This window comes from Oryza glaberrima, chromosome 2, assembly GCF_000147395.1.
Source record: "Oryza glaberrima chromosome 2, OglaRS2, whole genome shotgun sequence".
NCBI classification, from domain to species: Eukaryota; Viridiplantae; Streptophyta; class Magnoliopsida; order Poales; family Poaceae; genus Oryza; species Oryza glaberrima.
In genome coordinates this window covers 15,560,793-15,585,681 of record NC_068327.1, presented here as the reverse complement: position 1 = coordinate 15,585,681, position 24,889 = coordinate 15,560,793, and the positions used below count along the sequence as shown (strand labels likewise).

Here is a 24,889-nt window from a genome sequence, read left to right as displayed (position 1 = left end):
AGGGGGGAGGAGGGGGGAGGATCGGAGGATGAGGGGTGCCAGGCCCTCCCCGGCACACCCTATGGTGAACCCATGTGGCCTCGCCACTGTTTGGAGGGAGATACGTGTCTCCAAACATTCTTTTAAGAAAAAATTGAAAAAATTGTGAGCGTGTTAGGATTAAACACGGGACCTCAGGGTTAAAACTACACATAGCTTACTGCACTACATTAGAACACGAGATACTTCAACAAGCAAGAGGTGGCAGACTTGAGAGATAATTAATGCTAGACCACATAATCATGGATAGCTACCAATGGACACACAGTGGAACCGAGGATGAGTTTGAAGACCCACCGAAGCTCACATGAGTGTAATTGATCAATCACACAAGTTGTTGATTGTGTGTGTCCCGTAGTTCGTAGATAGTTGCCCCTTTATTGCAGATCATCCTTACTCAAATTGATAAACAATGCTACCAAAGTCGACACATACAAGTACAGAAGTGCAGCGAGCAGGCGGTTTTGCTTTCCTAATCAGATCGAAAAGTGGTTTCAAAATTAATACTATATTTGATTCAAACCTCTTGCATGACTAATTCATTTTTTCCTCGTAGATCCGGCAGATAAAATACATTAATATACTACCTTATGCTTGACATTGAAAAAAAATATATTTTTTTATAATTTCAGTTTTCAATTTTCAATTATTCCAATGGGCACCAGTACCCGCCACTCTGCCTGCAGCACGAGAGCGGCACCTGGTTTGTTCATGTTTCCGACGGCAGTCCAAAACCGTCAAATTTTAAGGTTTCAACGTAGGCGAAAGCAGGTTTCGATCAAATTTTCAAAAGGTTTTTTCATAAACTTAATAGGGACTGACTAGCTGACAGTCGGCTGAATTTTTTTTGTTAGCCGTCAGTTGTCTAGTATAAATCCCAACTTAATAAATTGGACCGAACTTGTTCGAAATACAAAAACCGCCTACCGCTGGGGTCGGTATCATGCGGTAAATCGGAAAGTAAATTGCATCCCAGCGGACCCAGCCTGAGGCTACGGTTTACCTTGAGATGAGGGGTACAGTTTTGGAAATGTCTATAACAATCCTTGCAGCATTCCATCCAAACATATCTTGCAGTCACCTTCTTCAATCAGAACTCTTTTGCTCCAAAATTAACTTTCATACATTAATATTCTCAGGTACCCGATTTCTACAGTGAGACGATGTAGTACTCCACAGAAGTACTCATTGGCAAACACAGACAACTACAAACCTATTATTTACATAATCCGTCATGCTGTGTACAGATATGCCTTATCAAGCAAACGATATTCCCACTTTTTCTCAAGAAAGAGGAAGAAAAGGTCAAAGTAAAACGTCTCCAAGGTTAACCAATACTATTACAAGTGCCTGGGTTCAGTCACATCAGCTCTACTTATGCTCCTCTGCGAGCTCGATCCTTTATCTTGTTTGAACGCCTTCTTCAAGAAGAATGCCATTGCAAGCTGGGCCCCAAGGTTAGATCGGCCTCGGGATAGACAAACAATGCTTCCGATAAGCAGAAGTCCACTTGCAATCGTTGCCCGAGATGACTTCTTCCCTGGCTGTTGGCGTGATGAAGTTCTTGCAAAATGTGAAGGAACAACATTTGCTCTTGTATTCCCTTGAGGATGATGATTTGCATCTACATCAGTCTCCAAGGCCTGAGGAAACTGATGTGCAAAAACAAGCGTCATCAGAGCATGAACCATAAAATGGCCATAATTCGAAATAATAGGACAGTAAACCGTTCACAGGTTTGTGGGGGGTACATACTACATAATTCAAACTTTAAAAAACAGATTCTATCTCCAGAAAGATTATCATTGCCTATTTCAGTAGCTGTAATTTGTGAACAAAAGTAAAGGACAGACAATCTACAAGACATGGTAGGCTTCAGTAGGCTAGCATACAACATAAGCACATAAATTATTGTATGAATTTATGATCTCGACTGGCTATAACATATATTCTAAATTCAAAAAATATAATCATTATCCTCAAACCTAAAAGATTGTATACATAAAACAAATAAAATAAACTGGACACACACTGTACATATGATTTTTAACAAAAACAGATTCATGCTTATAGGAACATAAATAGACCAATTCCTAAAGAAATATCAACCACAGATTGGTCAATAGGTCAAGACTATTTACCTTCTTGGTAAGTCTTTGCATGGTCAGAATTGATATTGATGAAATGTTACGTTGAGGATAGCGACGTAGTGCACTGTTCATTTTACAAATGTAATTCCAAATGCCCTTGGCAAATGCCAGTTTTGCCATCTCTATGTTCATGCCGTTGTCTTCATGATGCAGCACTGTAATTCGGCATGCATCCCTTCCAGGGACTGTAAAGTAACATAAAGCATATAAGCAACATCAAATTTAAAAGTAGTTGAACATATATGAGATACATCCCCAGAAAATAACAATTTATAGATGCCTTTTGATCATAATTATAACAAAGAAAATTGAGAGTCGAGATAAGCTAGCAAAAATGGCATGTCATAATGGCTCAACTTTCAGTTGCATATTCAAGGTCATAAAGAAAATTGATGGCAAGGAGAAGAAATGTGTGACAATGGTATTTATTCTTCAAAAATAAAAACACTTAAAAAGAATATTTGTTTTATTTTCAGTTGATACACAGCCTGCTTATAGCTTCAGTAGAACTCTTCCCATTCTGTTTGGTTAACAAGTACAACAGAACTATTAGTGTATTAACTCATGGATGCAGAAACAAAAATTACAAGCCTTTCATTCTTATCAGCTAACAAATTCATCCAACTGCATTTCAATCTAAATATTAAAGTATAAAATATATACTGTAGATACTAGAGGCTGGTAAAGCATTACCAAACAATTAGATCATTTGAAGTTATTCTATGCATATTTTTTAGAAATTATATCGACGCAATACATACCACTGAAACAAGATAGGTCATTCTAAACTCAATAAGGACCGCAAAAAGAAGGCCTTCTATGAATATTAGAGTTGACTTACTTTTCCTAATGCACCATCCTGATCTCAAAAGTTGCACTCGAACAAATTTCCGCTGTCTTGGTGCAACAGGATGCTCACATTCCTGTCCAGGTTAACAAATTGGCAACAACAGAACAAATTGTAAAAAATGACTGAGTGGTCAAAGAAAATAAGATAATGGGGATAAGGTTAATGTCATCAAAATTGCATATGAAATACTCGTGTGAAATTGGTGAGTTCATTCTAAGGTTGTATATTCAATTAGATTTCAACTGATTTTGTATTTTCTCAAATTGGGCGTGTACAGTGCATTATCCCTAGAATTTGTGTATTCTCGGCTATATCAGTGGTGTTTTAGGCTGTTTGTTTACAATGCAGAATGCAGGAATTCTACAGGGAGCAGTTTACTTCCCACAATAGGTGAAATTCCCACATCCTAAACAGGTCCTTAGTTCATTTAAAAATGTCAAGCATAGGATCAAAACCAATTCAACTTGAATTTCATATTAGAATTGAAGATGTAGTTAGGGCACAATCAACAATTGTGGCATCATTGGTTTCTTCTGCAACTGACTCCATGAGCATTACCGAAAGCTTAGACCTTATATAAGTACATTACTGAACGAATAATCTACAATGTTTACATTACTGCATAAGTACAAAAGCCAAAACAATGACACCAAAGTATATCACACTTTTACCTCGCAAAAAAAATATCGCTTTTAAACAGTTGAGAATTTAATGACGAGAAAGGATGGAGAGAGAGATGTGACTAACCTTCACCAAACAGTAGAAAGACTTGTCATTTCCTTCCCAAACTCGCCATGCCAATATGTACTCCCTTGGTGTTAAGAGCGGAAACTTCTTGATTGTACGCCCTATCTCTATTCCACTATTTTCATCAAACTGTAGCTGCTCATGCTTTATCACAGTGTTATCCCACTCCATTCTATACTCATTATCCATGTAAAAGTCCCTCAATAGCTCTGTTGAGCATCTCTCATATGTTGTCACACTAAGATATCTAGGAGGGCCTTCCTGCATAGGGGAATATAACTGTTACATAAAGAACCTGAATTGTTAAACTTGAGCAAGCAAATATAATCTTGGGAATTGTGATGTTCCCAAAAATGTAATGGGTCAAAGGACATCATGGAAATAGCATCACAAAATGAGACCAGGCATCAAAATCCAATCATGGCAGAACCCAGCGAAAATTCCTAAACCCTAGGTAACTTCACGTAGACTGCATCAGCTGATCAGTAATTAATCCCCCAACTATTTTGAATTCTAAAGTATTAAGGCTTTGTTTGCAAAAGCTGGTTCCCAACTCCATACTTTCGTTTTCCGCGCGCACGCTTTTCAAACTGATAAACAGTGTGTTTTTTACAAAAAGTTTCTATACAAAAGTTGCTTCAAAAATCATATTGATCCATTTTTGAACAAAAAAAAATTAACAAATACTTAATTAATCACGTGCTAATGGACCGCTCCATGTTCCGTTTTTACTGTTTGGGTTGGGAACATGTTCTTGCAAACAGAGCCTAAATAGCTTTAGTTTCTTTTGTCAGTTCTTAACCAAAAAAATCATGATCAAGTACCTAGAGCACACATAAACCAATATCAATAATTCTAGTGTGGTTCTAAGATCTCACCCACAGAGTTGGCATGCTCCCACCGTCCCATAAAAATTTAAGCCCATTAGGGGAATAGACCAAGGGATATTGAGAAGGTGATACCAAAATTAGCTCCAAACAGTGATATCAAATGACACCCTACAACTACGCATCCACTTTTAAAGCATTAAGGCAGGGTGGATGGGGTTGAATTATTCTAATACCTACAATCTTAATTTTCTCGATCGACTTGTACTCTTGCACTATGAAGTATGAACTACCCATACAGTAAGCATTAGTTGTGGCCTTTCGCAGCTAGTAAATCGCATGGACACAAGTAGGTAGAGTAAATTCACAATCCGCCTTACGATAAGAAGCAGATCATTAGAACATTTCCATTGACCAGCAACAATATAAAACAATAAAACATTTCCAGTGACCCGCAACAATATAAAACAAGATCAATGGATTCAACAAGAACAGGAGGAGATAGAGCTACCATGGGCTTGTCGCACCACACCCTGTAGGAGACGTCATCGTTCCCTTTGGCGACCACCTGCTGCCACCCCTCCCTCTCCGGCTCACGCGCGGCCACCCCGAGGTTGCCCACCAGCTCCCGCAGATCGCCCTCCGTCACAAGGCCATCCATCCTGCGAAATCCACACCCCCACGGAGCAAACCCTGATCAAATCACATTCTCGCTCAAAAAAAAAAAAAACCCCGCGCGAGAGGGCCAAGGAGCGGAGGGGACCAAACCCTGCGGCGGAGCCTGGGGCGGAGTCCGCGGTGACGACGGCGGCGGCGGCGGCGGCGGAGGAGGAGACGGCGTCAGCAGGTCGGAGGCGGAGGCGGCGGAGGAGGAGGACGGAGAGGTGGGAGGCGAGGAGCAGGAGGAGCGCCGCGGCGGTGGCCCACCCGCCGCCGCGGGCGACGGGCCGCCAGAGCTCGGCGCCGCCGCCGAGGAGGAGGAGCCGCGGGGCGGCGGCCTCCGGCGGCGGCGGCACGGCGCGCCCCGCGGCCATCGGCGTGGAATCCGTCGCCCCCGCCATGTTAGCCCTGCGTGCGTGTGAACCGCGTTGATCCGCGAGCGACCGCCGCGGGCGCTTTGTTGGGCTGCGGAGGAGGGTTGGTTCCTTTCGTGGCGGGGGAGAAAGCGAGGAAAAAGGAGACGATGGATGGGCGAGAGAAAAAAAAAAAAGAAAAAGAAAAAGAGGAGGAGGCGAAGCGATGGAACCGAAGAAAATGGGGGCATTTGGAATTTCTGGGAGTGTGGGCTGCGACGTAATTATAGGATAACGCTCACTATTTCTGTGAGCAGTGTTTTTCTCGCGTCTGGGATGTTTCTCTAAAAAGAGGTAATGGTGTAGATTGATTTAGTGGAAGTTTTCAAAAGATATACATGGGCCGGGAATTTTTAGTTGTCAATATACGTATATTCATTCGTGATCATTATCCTTTGCTTATGAAATTATGGCGTGCTACAAGCTCTTGGGATCATCCATCGTAGTCAAGCTTATAAAATAGTTTCTGAAGTTCTGGATTTTTCACTTTTTGGTCCTTTAAAAAAAACTTATTTCGCAAATAGATCCCTGGAAAAACTTATCCCAGAAATGATCCTTTTTGGGGCGCCAGAGTGGCTGGCGCCGTCGTTCAACTAGACGGCGCCAGTCGTCCCCCTGCCGACGTGGCGGGGCGATGCTGAGGTGGCTAGGGGGAGCACGCCAGAGTGGCTGGCGCCCCCCCCCCCCCGAATTTTTTTATTTTTCTTTTATTTTTTTCACGCTTAGGGACACATAAGAACCAGCCATAGAAAAAACGAACTCAAATGGACGTAATATGTGACTTGTAGAATTTTTTTTTCTCCTCTCATCTCTCTCCGAACTAGTACAGAGGAGAGAGATGTGCAATTTTTTTTATTTTATTTTTTTGATATTTTTTTTACACTTAGGAACTCACAAGAACCAACCATATAAAAAATAAACTTAAACGGACAAAATATGTGGCCTGTGGAATTTTCGAAAACTTTACCGAAAAACTTCTCTCCTCGAAAACACAATCTTGCAAGCGGAATTCAGAGGTTTTAATATCGCCGAACCCGGCGAAGCCATGGAGAATCGGATGTAACTTTTTCTGTAGATGTCCGTGAATATATTATTTGCCTGATTCCGAGTCCGTATGAGAAAGTTACGCCTATTTTAATAAATGACATATTTTTTTCCGTTCCTGTAGAGTTTTGGAAAATTCTACAAGTCACATATTTTATCCGTTTGAGTTTATTTTTATATGGTTGGTTCCTATGTTCTCCTAAGTGTGAAAAAATATCAAAAAAAATGAAATAAAAATAAAAAAATTGTATCTCTCTGTATTGTTTAACTTATGGCTATCATTTCATTTGGCTATATTTTGAATTAGATTAAGTGATTTCATATAGTGATAGAGTGCATTATGTGTAACATGCTGATCAAAGGGTATTACTAAAGGAGTTATGCAAAGGGTTTTACTAAAGGAGTTATAGTCTAATTTTAGTGAAGGTGCAAAGTAGACTAAGTGGTATGCTAGCTATTTTCAGACTTAGCTAAGTGGTAGTTCGAGTTTATATTTTTTATGGTTGGTTGTATCGTGATCTTAAGTGTGAAAAAATATTCGAAAAAATAAAACAAAAATGACACTGTTGCAACTCCATACAGAGAAATAGGGATGGAGGCGAGGGGTGGGGGGGGGGGGCGGCGCCAGCATGGCTGGCGCCCTCTTCCTGCCACGTCGGTTCGCGAGTGCCACGGTGGCAGGAGGACGGCGCCAGCCACTCTGGCGTCCCAAAAAGGACCATTTGTGGAATAAGTTTTTTCAGAGTTCTATTTGTGAAATAAGTTTTTCAAAAGGGGGACGGCGCCAACCACTCTGGCGTCCCAAAAAGGACCATTTCTAGAATAAGTTTTTTAGAGTTCTATTTGTGAAATAAGTTTTTCAAAAGAGGGACGGCACCAACCACTCTGGCGTCCCAAAAAGGACCATTTCTAGAATAAGTTTTTTAGAGTTCTATTTGTGAAATAAGTTTTTCAAAAGGACCAAAATGTGAAAAATCCAGTTCTAAAGTTACTTGCTGGTGATATTTTGTTATGTACTTAAAAAATGGTTTTATTTGTTAGATGTGATGGGACTAACTATTTATGGAAGAGTTATGATAACGCTTGTATGTAAGAGGATGTTTTCTAAATGGTTGGATCAACTTTATGCTTACATGTGTTGAGGAGCCATATCATTGTAGAATGTAATAGCATGATTTTTCATGCACCTTGTTTCAAGTAAACAAACCAATCAATGAAATCTAAACCCCAAATCCTTAATAGCGGGAGAATAATGTCGTTCTCTGTAGTACCGTGTCTATAATAGCTATTGCTGATATTTAAGACCTACCCGCAGGTGTAGTTGATGTTTGATTTACTGTTATCGAGATTTGGCATTAGAAATTTTGATAAGTTTTTATAGTCACCCCTAAAATATTATATCTATTTTTTCTATGAAAAAGGTACAAGCGCTAGGAACCCATAACATAGTAGTAAAGGCATGTCACAAAGTTATAAAAACCTATTCGTACTAATGAAGATAAAGATTAAATAAGGCCATCCATGATAAGAAAGTTATTAGTGTATGATTAATTAAGTTTTAATTATTATAAACTTAAAAATTAGATTTATTTAATATTTTGGAGTAACTTTAATATAGAAAATTTTTGCACGGAACATATCGCTCAGCAATTAGAAAAGCTTGGTAATAGAAAGCATGCATCTCTGTTAGAAAAGAACACGGCCTAAATCCAGTCCAATTTTTTATCCCACTATCATAGGATAGTGGCCCAATAGGTCCACTTTGGCAGTAAAAACGTCCCAGGCTCCCAGCCCATCACGGCCTAGTATCATGCCCGAAGGGAGAAGGAAAAAAGTTCACCTCAGGTTCCTCAGTTTACTGCCGAGTTACAAAATCATCCCTAAAAGAAAAAAAAAGAAAGATATAACGCCTTCCTTGCCTTACAAAATCAGATCATTTTGAGTTCTAAGACAGTATTGCTTCCATTTTTAGGTGACATGGTGGCTGAATCAGTATGGTACCCATATGTCATACTCACAAAAAAAAAATCCTCTTCATGAGTCCCCAATCTCTCCCGCTCCACCCACCATCCACAGCACGAGTCCGCACAAGCGGGCATGCTCGGCACTGGCCCTGTCGGTGTTGCGGGAGACGAGGCGCCATGGAGAAGATAATGCCAACAGCGGGTGGAGGCGGCGAAGCCCGTCTTCTGAGAAGCTATGTCGAGCTCCATTAGTATATGTTGTGTCTAGCTCATGGTGTCGTTCTATTGCGCACTCAGCCTGGTGCCGCCCGACAGCGATGCCGGCACCAGGTGACAGCTCGCCGACGCGTCAACCTCACAGCCAGCGATCTTGAGGTCTCTATAGCACGAGACGAACATATGGTAGCAGTAGTCGGACTTGAAGCGCTCGCCGTCAGTGGCCCAATCAGAGGCATCTCACATCTAGCGGTCGGGGAAGATCTGGCCACCTTGGGTGACGAGTGGGTAGTGATGGACAGCAATACAAATTGACTTATGAAATGAACACGAAGACGATGAGTACTTATGTAGAAGGTGGTGTTGACGCCAGTGGTGTAGCTGGAGGGGACCTTGATTGGAGAAGCTCCCTTCTTGTTCGCCTTGCCGATGCCGTTGTTGGGTTCGTGGGGGCAAGGAGGGGCCCTCGCTGCTCCTCCTCAAGATGGGTGCCACTCTGCACTGGAGCTCGACAGAGCTTCTCCGAAGACGGGCTTCGCCGCCTCCGTGGCTCCGCCTGCCCCTGGCCTTCTCCTCTCGATGGTGCCTTGTATCTCATGACACCAATGGGGCTGGCGCCAAGCACACCCGTCCTCTCGCTTCACCTTGCCACCCTGAGCCTCGCCTACCATCTTGTCCACCTTGTTGACGTTGTCGTTAGGGTCCGTGGGGGTAGGGAGGGCACTCGTCGACGGTTGTGGCCCGCTCGTCCAAGTCTAGTGCCCCAACAACAAGCACGATTGCGACTGCTATGTCACCTACTGTGACATCGCTACCCAACAGAGCGCCCTATTTGTGCCCGGAGCCTGGTACAGCTTTCTTACCGCGCCGCCAGCGCTCCTCGGCCACCTCATTGGCAACCACTCCCGGCCTTCTCAGGAGATCACCTACTGCGCCATCCACTCGCTCATCATGTTTGCGTCGGAGCCGACGTGGCAACACCTGTTGCTGGTTGTGTGTGGGGATGGCGATGGCTACGACAAGAGCCATGTGTTCCTCCTCGCCATGGCACCTAATCTCCCGCAACATCGACTGGGCCGGCGCCGAGGACACCCGTTGAGTGAGGGAGAGAGTGAGGAGAAAAGGCAATGATTTTTGTGAGTATGATAGGTGGGTTTCACATTGACTCAGCCACCACGTCACCCAAAATCGGGAACAGTACTAACTTAGGACCCAAAGTGATCCGGTTTTATAAGATAAGGGATATGTTATAGAGTATTTTTTGGGTTCAAGGATGATTTTGTAGCTCGTCCACAGAATGAGGGGCCTTAAGTGCACCTTTTCCAAGGGAAAACCCCTTCCAGCGCGAAGGAACCAACCAATTCAATCCAGGCCCATCAAAGCCCAAATCCATCAACCCTAACTCCTTCAAGCACAACCTCCACCGTCACAGACCGCCGGCGCCGCTCGACTCTTCGACCTCCACGCCGACGTCGCGCTGCGCCTGCCACCTTTACCTTGAACCGCGACGTCGTTGTCCGCCCCTCCCGCGCCGGCGAGGCGACCGAGCCCCCTCCCATCCTTCCCTGCCTCGTGCCACTAGCGCCGCCCTTCGCCGCCGCCGCCGCCGCCGCCCGCGAGGGAGACGCGAGAAGGATGAGGGTGAAGAGGCGGTCCAAGAACCGCAAGGTGGTCAGGTTCTACGCCACCTGCTTCGGCTTCCGCGAGCCCTACAGGGTGCTCGTCGACGGCACCTTCGTCCACCACCTCCTCAGCCACAGCCTCCTCCCCGCCGACGACGCCCTCCAGTCCCTCCTCTCCGCCTCCAGGCCCCCTCCCCTCTTCACCTCCAAGTGCGTCCTCGCCGAGCTCAGGCGCCTCGGCAAGTCCCACGCCGACGCCTTCGACGCCGCCGCCCTGCTCGCCACGGCCAAGTAAGTAGTAGCACACTTCTACTTCTAACGATGGTTTTTTTTTTTCTCTTATGAGGCAATGAGGGTTTTGTTCCATTGGAAATTTTTGTTTGTGGGTTCAGGTGTGAGCATGACAAAGTAGTCAGTGCAGTGGATTGTGTTCTGTCACTGATAGGTGAAAAGAATCCCGAACACTTCTTTGTTGCCACCCAGGATTCTGATCTCCGTGCAAAGCTACGGGAGGTATGGAAATTCACTACCCTTTCGTGCTCGTGCCAACACGCTGTTTCAGAGTAATTTAAGAATTATCACCTTAATTATGTTATGCAAAAGCATCTGGACAGGGAGTCAGTGGCGGGCCCAGGATTTAGAACTTGTGTATTCGAAATAGGAGTAGGGTAAAAAAATTTCCTACACCCAAGAGCCTAATAAATGATGTATATAATATAACACACCAGTAATTATATAATATATAGCATATATAACACAAAATACACATAAGTTCGTATATTGATATAATTTTATAATATATAGCACATATGTAAGTAGTAATTGGATGAAGTACACACAAAAGAATAGAAAATGGTAAAATGATAAGAAATCTTTCAATTTAGAGATGAACTTTTCAATTCTTGATATTTTGAAAATGGTAAAATGATATGTAATCTTACAAATCCTACTTACTATTCCCCTACATGCGCCTAACTAGTTACTTAAATCAAGTCTGCAAGTTAGCAATTATGATGAATCAACTTCCAAGTACTCAGTGAACAATTAGTAGAATACTAGAAAAGTAGAAGTGCAGAACAAAAAATGAAATCAGTGAAGTACTAACATCCCAGGCTCCCAAATCCCAGCGTCCCTGCCTCTTGGTCCATGCGAGCTGCGATGCTGCCTGCCTGGTGCCTACGTCGTCAGCTCGCCAATGCGGCACCGACACCACGAGCCTGTTTGGTTGCCCCGCGCTGCCGTTGCCATCTTGCCGCCATGCCATGCCTACGCTTGCGCCCGAGCATCGCCGCTGCGTGTTTGGCCACTTGCGCGCCCGCGCCACCGCCGTCCAGCCACCGGCCACCCAGCGTCCGCGAGGCTGTGCGCCTGCGCCGACCGGCCGTCGGCTAGGGTTAGGGGAGACTGAGGGAATGGGATGCGTGAGATTGATGGGTGAGGCTGGAAGTGGGTAGGGGAGAGGAGAGCTGGAGAGGGGGAGGGAAGTGGGGAATTTGGGCCCAATACATTTGGGCTAATGGGTGAATGAGGAGGGAGGATGAAGCAAGCCCAAGAAAACTAGTTTGCTTGCTTATTGGGTATTTGAGGCTCTTTTTTATTTGTTTGAATTCATATACGAAATATATAGTATATATACCTATTTTTTGTGTAAAATTCTTGGCCATACATCTGAATACCCTTGAATCATAGCTGCGCCCGCCCCTGACAGGGACAGTCAGTGGCCCGGTTTAGTTGGCAAAAATTTTTGTTTTGGGGTGTCACATCGGATATACGGACACACATTTGAAGTATTAAACATTGTCTAATGACAAAACAAATTACAGATTCTGCCAGGAAACTGCGAGACGAATTTATTAAGCCTAATTAATCCGTCATTAGCAAATGTTTACTGTAGCACCACATTGTCAAATCATGGCGCAATTAGGCTTAAAAGATTCGTCTCGCAATTTACACGCAAACTGTGTAATTGGTTTTTTTCCCACATTTAATACTCCATGCATGTGTCTAAACATTTGATGTGATAGGTGAAAATTTTTTGTTTTGGGAACTAAACAGGGCCAAACTTCATCACGTTTGACCAAGTTTTTAAAAAATACATAGCAATGTCTTCAATACCAAATTAGTTTCATTAAATCCACATTTGAATATATATTTTTTGTAGTATATCTGTTTTATGTTGGAAGTACTGCAACTTTTTTCTATAAAGTTGATCAAACATAAAGAAGTTTGACTTAGGACAAACCCAAAACGCCTTACACTATGGAACGGAGGGTGCACAATAATGTACATGTTGCCATTACATATTCTCTTGAATCAGTTTATGTGTTCATGTGTGTTTTGACTGGATGCAGGTTCCTGGTGTTCCTGTGATATATGGTCTGAAGAGCTCCTTGTTCATTGAACAACCCTCTGTGCAGCAACGTAAATTTGCTCAGTTGGACGAGGAGAAGCGTCTGCATATGGGTAAATCAGAATATCAGAAGCTACTGAAGGTTCCATCGGATGGAAAGGCGGCTGCCAGTGAAAACGCAAGTGATGATGAAAAGAACAGAAGGCCTATCAGTTCTCTTGTAGAAAATGCACTTGGGGTGGCCGACAAAAGCAAATTTAAGAAGAAAAGACCAAAGGTTAATATTTTCTGTTATTTTCTTCTGGCTTCTGATGTATTAGATGTATACGCAAGCGCAACAATACGTATGATCTAGTTGGCATCATCAGCCTTACTCCATAGTCAATCCTATTTTCGATAGGACCGCTTGACAATTGAATCCAATTTTTCCCATTATTTGACTATCCATAATAGTGTGGAAAGAAAGTTCGCTACAACAGTTCCGCTTCCGTAAGTAATTTTTATTGCTTGTCATTTCTGCAGGGACCAAACCCACTCTCCTGTAAGAAAAAGAAACCAAAGCCCCAATTGTCAGCTGCTCAAAATCAGGTAATTTTCATTTTATATCACTGTTGTTTTTCTCTCAGTAGTTGTACGTAATAATACCTAAAACTGTTACTTTCAGATTAACATGCCCATTATTAGTATCTATTATGTTGTTGGAAAAGCATGTCTAGAAGAGCTGTTTGCTGTTGATGCAACACAAGGACTGATGAGAACATGTGTCCTACAGGGGCCCAAAGCTGATGGGGAGGCAAAGCGAAAGAGAGTTAGGAAGCGGAAGAGAAGCCACAAAGATAGCAAGCAAACGGAAACAATGAGCTAAGAAAGATGAGCTGCAAAGTTAAGAAACTCTCGCTGCATATCCGGAGGCAGAGCTAGGTGGCACAATGTTTTGAAGATAGAAATCATACTGATCTCATGGTGTGCCACTCATTGAGTCGGCTGCGTTCTTTGAATTGTAATGCTTGATTGTTCACAGATATTTATGATAGATCCGTATAGGATGTATCTGGATGTCTTCTTGTAGCAGTTGATGCAACACTGTCTATCAAATGGAATTCATGGTGATAGAATTTCCTATTGGGTTCAAATCCTGTGAAATTCCTCCATTTTTCCTTTGAAAATTTTCCAAATGTTTTCCCCTGTCTCAATTCTCGGTTATGCATATTACAGGCCACAGGATGGGCTGGCTGGCAGCTATGCTCCCAGGAATAGTCTACCAAGGATGCTGCTCCAGCGAGTGCCATCAGTTCATCAACTTGTCAAATTGGTGCTGATCGTCAAATTGATGCTGATGTCTAAACAGTTGTGTACTCCTCAAGATCTGAATTATCAAAGCGCCCTTGTCCATCGCTCAATTCATTAAGTTAATTGTCCTTTCTGTGGTACAGTAATTCATTAAGTGTGGTACAGTAATTCATTAAATTAATTGTCCTTTCGGTGGTACAGTTTTGCTTGTGAATCGTTTTCCTTGTTTCTTTCCTCATTCTGTACCGCTTGAAGAGTTCTTTGAGCTAGTAGAAAAGTTGCTCTGGTTTGGCATCCGATAATCTAGATGTTCCAAAAGATTAGATTTCTGAATCTGATGGATGTTTTGCTTTCTAATTTATTTTTACAACTCCACTGCTATTTTATCACCAGAAGTCGATCTGACTCTGCTGCATCCTATCCACTTCATGAAGAGCTACCCGCGGTCCATAAGCTCAAGATTCATCCAATCCAAATGTACATTTGAGCATAGAGCTGGGAAGAAAAGGTCGTACTCCCTCCGTCCCAAAATACAATGGATTTTAGGTGGATCCGAGTAGAACTCGGATGTGTCGCATCCACCCAAAATATCTTATATTTTGGGACGGAGAGATTATAGCATAAGCTCGTCAGAACGTCTTGCCAGCGATGTATTAACCATATCATGATATGAACATTGGGAAAAAAAATCTTTCTGTTAAGTCTTTTCTCCGCCTCTGCAATACAGTTGGATGGAACTTGTTTGATCCTCAAGAAGTTGAGGCCAACATAGGATTCGTTGAACTTCAAAATGATGACATGTCACATCTGTACTTCACATCACATTCGTCTCTGTTAAGGTTAACATTGAACTCCAAACATCTCTCTTATGTGATCTTGGATCTATAATGCAGACATTCTTCCACAGAAGTTAGCAACTCCTCTTTGAGCTATCTTTTTATTATTATGGAATTATTATACCAGTAGATTGGGTAGAATAATAGCAGTAAATTTTATCTTCAGTTAGTTGCTCCTAAAAATTCTACGGACTTCTCATTGGAACTACGTTCTAAAATATAACAACTTCTGACTAATTTATCCAAATACATAGCTTGAAATTACTATATTTTGAAACCGATGTATATACTACTACTGCATAGTGCATACTTGCATGAGGACATATCCGGTGAAAATGAGCTAAGTGTTGAAAACTCGTGAAAATCATACCTAAAGGTTTCGTAAATTCATGAAAAAAATACTAGAGATAGGTGTAGATATAAAATACAGTCTCACCAAATCTCAACTCCAAACTCAAGTTCGTTTATGAGAAACAAAAAAGACAAATTTCAGGTGAATAGTGTCCTGTTACTATTCACTTGTAATTTGTCTTTTTTGTTACTCCTAAACGAAGTTGAGTTTGAACTTGAGATTTGGTGAGAATGTATTTCATATCTACACCTATCTCTAGTATTTTTTTTCATGAATTTACAAAACTTTTAGGTATGATTTTCACGAGTTTTCAACACTTAGCTCATTTTTACCGGATATGTCCCCTACCTGCATAGAGTATCCACATCCCAATTTACAATTATTTGCATTGAATTTTAAGAAAAAATTGTACACGAAGGGACATATTAGAATTCGTTTTCCCCTGTCCAGCTTCCGCCAAGGCCGAGGCCTTTTGCAAACCCTGCAATCTCCGCGAGGTACAAGGTCGTCCATCCCGCCGCCGTAGATCGCCGGGAAGAACAGCCAGAACTCTGTGCCGGCGACGAACCCCAACACGAGCAGCGCGGCCACCGCACGCGGCAGCGGCGGCCTCGCCTCACGCCGGCGCGCGCACCACCACCGCCCGACGCAAACGCACGCGCTGTGGAGCACGAAGAACGTTGTGACGCGCCCCTTGGGCGCCCGGGAGGTCAGTTAGAGTATCACCACCTCGTAGTATAATCAGTATAACACGAACATAATGTAAAGTTGGCATTCATATACTCGGAAAGTATTTTAATACCATAAATGTATATAGAAGAGTATTCTAAATAAAGTACAAAACTTACAAAAGATAAGAGGAGAGCTACTAGAGCCATACCCGAACTCTTCCGGAGGCTTCCGGACTCCGATTTCTACTCTATTCCTATTCCACTAGTTTGAGAACACTAAACTAAACTTGAGAGAGCTCTTGCTTGAGGTGTGTATTGATATGGAGAGAATATAGCCTCCCAATGATGGTTGTGACGGTTGGAATGGTCGGAAATACTCTCCAACCGTCATTGGGAGCCAATCTACACCGTCCAGAAGAACGGCGATGAGGGGGGTTCGGCCGAACCAGGGGCTGGCCCAACTAGCCCATAATTTGGCTAGTAGCCTCCTAGACTTCTCCACTCCACAGACTTCTGACTTTGGCCCAATTAGTCGTGTCATTTTTGCGTCCTTGGCCCGCTCATTGATAAGTCTGATCTCGACATCATCCGATTGATCGATCGTCTGATTTGATGTCGATTCTTCTCTATTTAATGATTATTCTATGCAAAAGGTTAGTGAACCAAATACTAGTGGAATATTATTACTCTAACATGTATATGCATTGCAAGCATAACTAGTTCTCCTCTATTCTGGTAATATTGACGGTCAAAACTGATCGCTAACGATCGTCAACAAAACTCCCCAAGCTTGAACCTTTGCTCGTCCCAAGTAAAGGACAAAAGGGAACAAAGACTTGGATGTTGATCAGGAGTTGCTACTATGCTGTATATCTCAAAGATACATGTGCAAGGTATATGTACTCTCTCTCAAATTAAATAATCTTTGGCACGGTGGCTTACCCTTACCCCTGATTCCCACGAGGCACTGCTTCTCTTTGCCTTGGGCGGTTGAAAGATAGAACATCAATTAGAGTACTAATCACCTAATCTTTATTCAACTTTTATTCCGAAAGTTTTCAAATGATTTTTGCAAAAGAAAACCAAGTCCCTCAAATGATTCACTCAGTCTCTCTAACTGTATCCATATGAATTCCTCACCAAATTGCCTTTTTGATTCCTACTCTAAGGTTTGATATGTGGAGCTCTGTAGGGATCAAACATGGCATACTTACATTCACATTTATTACTAAGTCAAAAACTTAGACTAAAATAGAGGACTAAACATACTCAAGATCAAGATCGTGCAAAGTGTGTGTGATATATGGTGGAAATGGAATATGAAGAAAAATAAAGAAAATAATTCTCCTTTGTGCTTACTTCCTTCTCCCAAAAATCCTTCTTTTATTAATAAGGAGAGGGCATGGTTATTTTCTCCTTTCTCTCTTTTTTTTAACATCATGCTCATGCTTGTGGGAGCATAACTTTTTTTTTTTCATAACCATGCCTTTCCCTCCCTTCTTCTTCTTTTTTTTCTTTTTAGAAAGAATTTTCTTTTTAGGAGAAGAAAGCACATAAAAGCATGGAGAATTTATTTTGGTGGTAGTATGGAAATGGGATGGAATGGATAATTGCTAGCTCCCAGTGTATGAGTTTAGCTTGTGTATATATGTGGGTGTATGATCTTGATCATAGAGCATGAGAAGTATCTACACAAGTCACAAGAATTTGACAAAGTTAAATGGAATGGCAAATAACCAAAATGTAAATGGTTTAATCAATGATGGCACATTTTTGGCTCTGGTAGGAATTTATATCAAATGAGGAACTTCCAAATTTATCATTTTAAAAAATAAAGCATCCGAAATTCAAGTCAAACTTGGACTAGGATCAAAGCAACTCATATTTACTATCTCATATCTCGCAACAACTTAAACTCAGATTAGCAAATGCAGCTCATTTACCTCAGATTCCAGATAATTGTTGGCTACTTATATTTAAATCTTTGAGAGAATACTTACCTATGAACCCATATATAAGAGATATAAAGCAGAGCAACTATTCATCATTTCAACAAAGAGAACTAGTTTGTCTTACCTAGCATGATAAAACCTATCCTATCTTTTTGGTATTTTCTATTTTGCAAATTTTTATGTTGTTTTCAGGTTTATAAAATGCAATTGGAAAGCAAACATGCAATTGGAAAGGAAAATATGCAAGGTGATACAAGTTATCTCAGTGGGGGAAGAGATGTCTCCTCCAAGCTTGGCTTTCGCTTAGGGTCCTTGGTAAGGATTGAACCCCTGAAATCGGAAGTATGCTTGCAGGTCATCGTGCTGTTGCTGCATCATGTCAAGATCATAATGCCAAGCAATAAAATCTTCCGTATTGCCACAAATTGGGATGCACTTAATGCATTGAGCATCTTCTGGACAAAAAATTCCATCCACCAATGTTTCATTCCATTGTCCAGAGATAGGGTCAATCAATTCATTCACCTTTGTTAATACCAAATCATTTCCCCTGTTTCGACATACCTGGAATTCTTTCTTGGCAACCATGGATCATCCCAGATATTTATGTTCAAGCCATCTCCTACTCGCCATATTATTCCTTTCTTTAACAGTTGAAGGCCCTTAAGAATACTTCTCCATGAGTACGACATAAATTTCTTTGGTTTTGCATTTAGCAAATCACCATCCGGATAGTATTTTGCTCTCAGTATTTGTGCACAAATGGATTTCGGGAGCTGCAGTACACGCCAACCCTGTCTAGATAGCATTGCCAAATTAAAACCATACAAATCTCTAAAACCCATACCCCCATTTTTCTTTGATTTCAGTAAATTCTCTTTCCCCAACCAACGGATCTTATGATCTTGATCTTGTTGTGCCCACCAGAACCTCACTATCATACTTGTAATGTCATCACATAAATCTTTTGCCAAATAAAAGCAAGACATGGCATATATGGGCACAACTTGTGCTACAGCTTTAATGAGAATTTATTTTCCATCTTTTGAAAGTATCCTCTCTTTCCAACCTTGCATCCTTCTCCAAACTTTCTCCTTGAGATATTGAAAGGTTTTTGGTTTTGATCTCCTTATATAAACTGGCAGCCCTAGATACTTTTCATTAATTGCCTCACTTTGTATACCAAGCAAATTCAGGAAATTATGTTTCATATTATCTGATGTATTTGCACTGAACATTACCGTTGATTTATCCCTGTTGATCACCTGTCCTGAGCATTTCTCATATAACCTCAAAATTTCCTTCACCACTTCAGCATTACATCTATTTGCCTTTATTAGCAATAGGGAGTCATCTGCAAAAAAAAAAAAAAACAGATGTGTTAAACTTGGGGCATTTTTGCACACACGCACTCCCTGTATTCTTTTTTGTGTTTCAGCCTGTATTAAAGCTGCTGAGAAAGCTTCAGCACAGATGACAAATAAATAAGGGGACAATGGATCACCTTATCGTGGACCTCGGTGTGGCATGATTGTATTAGTATATTCCCCATTGATCTTGACACGATAAGTTACCATAGATACACATTTCATTATCAAATCCGCCCACTTAACATGAAATCCCATTTTCAGCATCAAATACCTCAGAAAGTTCCATTCTACACGATCATAAGCTTTGCTCATATCAAGCTTAATGGCAGCATAACCATCTTTTCCTGTACGCTTGTTTTTCAAATAATGTGAAACCTCATAAGCAACAAGAACATTGTCCATGATTAGCCTTCCAAGCACAAAAGCACTTTGATTTATTGAAATGATTTAAGGTAAAATACTCTTCAGTCGGTTAGCTAAAACTTTTGAAATCAGCTTGTATAGAACATTACATAAACTGATCAGCCTTAGATCTTCTAAACTTGTCGGTTGTTTAACCTTTGGAATAAGGATAATATCTGTTTCATTCCAACCTTGTGGCATGTCTCCACCATTTAGGAATCTCAGTACTTCATTCACTACCTTTTCTCCTATAACATCCCAAAATTCCTTAAAAAAGAGAGCTGGCATACCATCTGGTCCTGGAGCTTTCAGATCCCCTATATGATGTAGTGCCTTCTTAACTTCTTCTCTTATAAAATTACTCAAGAGTCTATCATTCATAGCTTGAGAAACTCTTGGTTGCACAGAGCCACAGAATCAACAAAACTGAAATCTGGTGTTCCTACATGTGAAGCAAATAAGGCTGAGTAATACTTCCTCTGTTTCACAATGTAAGTCATTCTAGCATTTCCCACATTCATATTGATGTGTCTAGATTCATTAACATCAATATGAATGTGGGAAATGCTAGAATGACTTACATTGTGAAACGGAGGGAGTAATTAGCCACATGTCGAATAAGAAGCTTTTACCTTCCACCCAAGATCCATCGTCACATTTCAGTCTTTTAATGGTGTTAGTCCTTTTACGTTCAGAAGCAAAAGCATGAAAAAACTTAGTATTTCGATCACCTTTCTGAAGCCATTGAATATGTGACCTCTGCCTCCAGTACATGTCCCTCTGCTCTTCTAATCGATCAATTTTGCCTCTTAAAACATGCTCCCTGTTAATACAGTTTTGTGCAATTTGTTTTCTACGGCAAGCCTCCAACTCCTTTTTTAAAATCTTGATTCTTTTTTCAATATCACCCAGAACATTTTGATCCCAATTCTTCAGCTCACCCACCACATATCTCAGTGTGTCATGAATAGAATTATGACCTGAGATAGTAGCAGCTTGCCAAGCATTTTTAACAACTGTACTACATTCCTCCTCAAACAACCAACGCGCCTCAAACGAATGTGTGCTTCTGTGATCTTTTGTTCTTGCTCTCCAGTCCTTCAGTGTACACCGCCAATGGCCTATGGTCAGTGTGACAGCCCAGTACTGTCGTCCTGTAGCAGCTGGGTGTTGTAGCTCTCGGGTACTGTAGCATCGCGAGTTACTGTTCACATAATAGTGCCTAGTTTGAGAAGGCAGATAGCAGGTTATAAGGATGGTTGTCCGGTCGCTGTTAACACCGGGTTGGAATCTTTTGCGGGAAGCGAGGACGAAAACACAGTGTGTTACAGTGTTTATGGGTTAGGGGTTAGGTGTGGTCCAACAAAATGAGGCTGATCCCCATGGATTGATTACTTGCACATCTGAAAACTTTTGACACCACTCTGTCACTGTCAAGCCTTTCACGGATTTAATTGTCTGATTAGCCACCACTCTGTCAAGCCTTTCACGTTGCCCACATGCATTTAACATGCATTTAGATGTTAACATGCCCATTATTAGTATCTATTATGTTGTTGGAAAGCATGTCTAGAAGAGCTGTTTGATGTTGATGCAACACAAGGACTGATGAGAACATGTGTCCTACAGGGGCCCAAAGCTGATGGGGAGGCAAAGCGAAAGAGAGTTAGGAAGCGGAAGAGAAGCCACAAAGATAGCAAGCAAACGGAAACAATGAGCTAAGAAAGATGAGCTGCAAAGTTAAGAAACTCTCGCTGCATATCCAGAGGCAGAGCTAGGTGGCATAATGTTTTGTAGATAGAAATCATACTGATCTCATGGTGTGCCACTCATTGAGTCGGCTGCGTTCTTTGAAATGTAATGCTTGATTGTTCACAGATATTTATGATAGATCCGTATAGGATGTATCTGGATGTCTTCTTGTAGCAGTTGATGCAACACTGTCTATCAAATGGAATTCATGGTGCTAGTGCTAATCTGATAGAATTTCCTATTGGGTTCAAATCCTGTGAACTTCCTCCATTTTTCCTTTAAAAAATTTTCCAAATGTTTTCCCCCGTCACAATTCTCGGCTATGCATATTACAGGCCACAGGATGAGCTGGCGGGCTGCTATGTTCCCAGGAATAGTCTACCAAGGATGCTGCTCCAGCGAGTGCCATCAGTTCATCAACTCGTCAAATTGATGCTGATGTCTGAACAGTTGCGAACTCCTCAAGATCTGATTCGTCAGAGCGCCCTTGTCCATCGGCCATCGCTCACTTCATTAAGTTAATTGTCCTTTCTGTGGTACAGTTTTGCTTGTGAATCGTTTATCTTGATTCTTTCCTCTCATTTTCTGTACCGCTTGAAGAGTTCTTTGAGCTAGTAGAAAAGTTGCTTTGGTTTGACATCCGATAATCTAGATGTTCCAAAAGATTAGATTTCTGAATCTGATGGATGTTTTGCTTTCTTTTCTTTTTTTTACATCTCCACTGCTATTTTATCACCAGAAGTCAATCTGACTCTGCTGCATCCTAGCCACTTCATGGAAGAACTACCCACGGTCCACAAGCTCAAGATTCATCCAATCCTACATTTGAGCATAGAGCTGGGAAGAAAAGGTCGTACTCCCTCCGTCCTAAATACAAGGGATTTTGGGTGGATATGACACATCGAAAATCCCTTATATTTTAGAACGGAGGGAGTATAGCATAAGCTCATTAGAACGTCTTGCCAGCGATGTATTAACCATATCATAATATGAACATTGGAAAAAAAAATCTTTCTGTTTCAAGTCTTTTCTCCGCCTCTGCAATACAGTTGGATGGAACTTGTTTGATCCTCAAGAAGTTGAGGCCAACACAGGATTCGTTGAACTTCAAAATGATGGCATGTCACATGTGTACTTCACATCACATTCGTCTCTTTTAAGGTTAACATTGAACTCCAAACATCTGTCTTGTGTGATCTTGGATCTATAATGCAGACATTCTTCCACAGAAGTTAACAACTCCTCTTCGAGCTATCTTTTTATTATTATGGAATTATTATACCAGTAGATTGGGTAGAACATTAGCGGTAAATTTTACTCCCTCCGTCCCCTAATATAAGGGATTTTGACATTCTGCTTGCACTGTTTAACTACTCGTCTTATTTTAAAAAATTGTGCAAATATAAAAAAAGAAAAGTTGTGCTGAAAGTACTTTGAATAATAAAGTAAGTCATAATTAAAATAAATAATAATTCTAAATTTTTTTAATAAGACGAATGGTCAAACAGTGCAAAATAAAATATCAAAATCCTTTATATTAGGGGACGGAGGGAGTATCTTTAGTTAGTTGCCCTCTAAAATTCTATGGACTTCTCATTGGTATGTGTTGCTTGAAACTCTATTCTAAAATATAACAACTTCTGACTAATTTATTCAGATAGATAGCTAGAAATTACTATATTTTGAAACCGATGTATATACTACTAATGCATACTTGCATATAGTATCCACGTCCCATTTTACAATTATTTGCATTGAATTTGAAGAAAAAATGTACACAATGGGACATATTAGAATTAGTTTTCCCCTGTCCAGCTTCCGCCAAGGCCGAGGCCTTCTGCAAACCCTGCAATCTCCGCGAGGTACAGGTCGTCCATCCCGCCGCCGTAGATCGCCGGGAAGAACAGCCAGAACGCCGTGCCGGCGACGAAACCCAGTACGAGCGGCGCGGCCACCGCGCGAGGCAGCTGCGGCCTCGCCTCGCGCTTGTGCTGGCGCGCGCACCACCACCGCTCGGCGCAGACGCACACGCCGTGGAGCGCGAAGAACGCCGTGACGCGCCCCGTGGGAGCCCGGGAGGTCAGGTAGAGTATCACCACCTCGTGCATCAGCCCCGACACGAGGAACGCGGCGAGCACGCCGGCCGCCGGGTCGCCGGAGCGCGCCCTGACGGGGTCGTAGACGGCGGCGCGGAGCACCGCCGACGCCACGAGGTTCCACCGCCGGCCCCAGAAGTCCCGCAGCGAGGCCGACAGGTACGGCCGGTCGAACTGCGGCTCCATCTCCATGCCCAGCGCCACGCCCGCCGCTCCGAGGGCCGGCAGGACGACGTCGAGGAAGCAGTACATGAAGACGGCGTTGAGGGAGAACGCCGCGTAGCGGTGCATCTCCTCCTTGGCGTGGAGGACGCGGACGATGGCCGCCATGGCGCCGACCTTGATGGCGGACGAGACGACGAACTTGAACGTAGCTGCAGGTGCAGCTGGCGGTGGCCTCGACGCCGACGCGCCTGCTGCTGCCGCGGCGGCGTCGACGAGCTTGACGGGGAGCGCGGCAGTGAAGACGAACGGGAGAGGGCGGAGCGCCGGGTGGAGCGGGCCGTGGCCGAAGGCGAGGAGGAGGAGCTTGAACTCGCCGAGCCAGACGAAGACGAAGGCGGAGAAGCCGCGGTAGCTGTAGTACGGGAGGGCGAGAGGGAGGACGGGGAGGAGAGCCATCGCCGGGAGGAGCGCGGCGAGGCGGCGGGGGCCAGGGCCGGTCAGGGAGGCGGCGAGGCGGGCGTACAGCATGGCGACGGTGGTCGCCAGCGGCACGGCGTGGCGCATGACGGCGTGTCGTGTACTCGTATCGGGGGCCTCTGTGCTTGGATAGTCGGGTGCGAGGTTTTCTGCAGGACACTCGAAATAAGAACAGAGCATGCACGCACATGTGTACTGTTCCTAGTGCACTGGAGTAGTGCCATTAATTTGTCAGTACGAGGGTAGAGTTTTCACAATTGAAGTCTTCTCCAAAATAAGGGTGAGATTAAACTTTAGAATTTTTATTATAAATCATTTTTAAAATATTTATCTTTCAAATATGATGACTACATGTATAGATTAGTCTTAAAAAATATTTTAATAAAATTATATAGCTGTTAACACTTTTATATATATTATAATAAAAATAATGGTCAATGTTATTTTTCAAGACCGTCTCTAGTCCAAAACGATAAGTATTATCAACCCGGAGGGAGTAGTTTTGAAGAAATTACTGGCACTAATTCTTCCGAACAGTGCTAGTGCTACAACGTCTGTCGTTATGTGCATATACATTAGTTCGATCCATGCCATTGCAAATGTGGTTATTAAAAAAAAAGTCATTACAATTCTTCTATTTCTAA

At 42.5% G+C, this 24,889-nt stretch overlaps 2 protein-coding genes and 1 pseudogene across 3 annotated transcripts; 1 reads left to right on the top strand and 2 right to left on the bottom strand.

Moving 5' to 3' along the window:
• Positions 1-1,121: 1,121 nt before the first annotated feature.
• Positions 1,122-5,840, bottom strand: LOC127764815 (uncharacterized). The gene is made up of 6 exons (XM_052289737.1): positions 5,382-5,840; positions 5,125-5,275; positions 3,787-4,047; positions 3,031-3,112; positions 2,181-2,374; positions 1,122-1,691 (listed from the first exon to the last, which is right to left on the bottom strand). The coding sequence occupies exons 1-6, from the start codon at positions 5,672-5,674 to the stop codon at positions 1,380-1,382; spliced, it is 1,293 nt and encodes a 430-aa protein (XP_052145697.1). The 5' UTR covers positions 5,675-5,840; the 3' UTR covers positions 1,122-1,379.
• Positions 5,841-10,283: 4,443 nt separating this feature from the next.
• Positions 10,284-21,733, top strand: LOC127761280 (uncharacterized). Of its 2 annotated transcripts, none has more exons than XM_052285552.1 (5): positions 10,284-10,823; positions 10,925-11,045; positions 12,884-13,159; positions 13,405-13,470; positions 21,385-21,733. In XM_052285552.1, the coding sequence occupies exons 1-5, from the start codon at positions 10,546-10,548 to the stop codon at positions 21,475-21,477; spliced, it is 834 nt and encodes a 277-aa protein (XP_052141512.1). In that variant the 5' UTR covers positions 10,284-10,545; the 3' UTR covers positions 21,478-21,733. The 2 variants fall into 2 exon arrangements, with proteins under 2 accessions (XP_052141512.1, XP_052141511.1); XM_052285551.1 differs by lacking the exon at positions 21,385-21,733 and adding an exon at positions 13,655-14,371 and having other exon boundaries at positions 10,287-10,823.
• Positions 21,734-23,030: 1,297 nt separating this feature from the next.
• Positions 23,031-24,435, bottom strand: LOC127763886 (probable long-chain-alcohol O-fatty-acyltransferase 4; annotated as a pseudogene).
• Between the last annotated feature and the right edge of the window lie 454 nt (positions 24,436-24,889).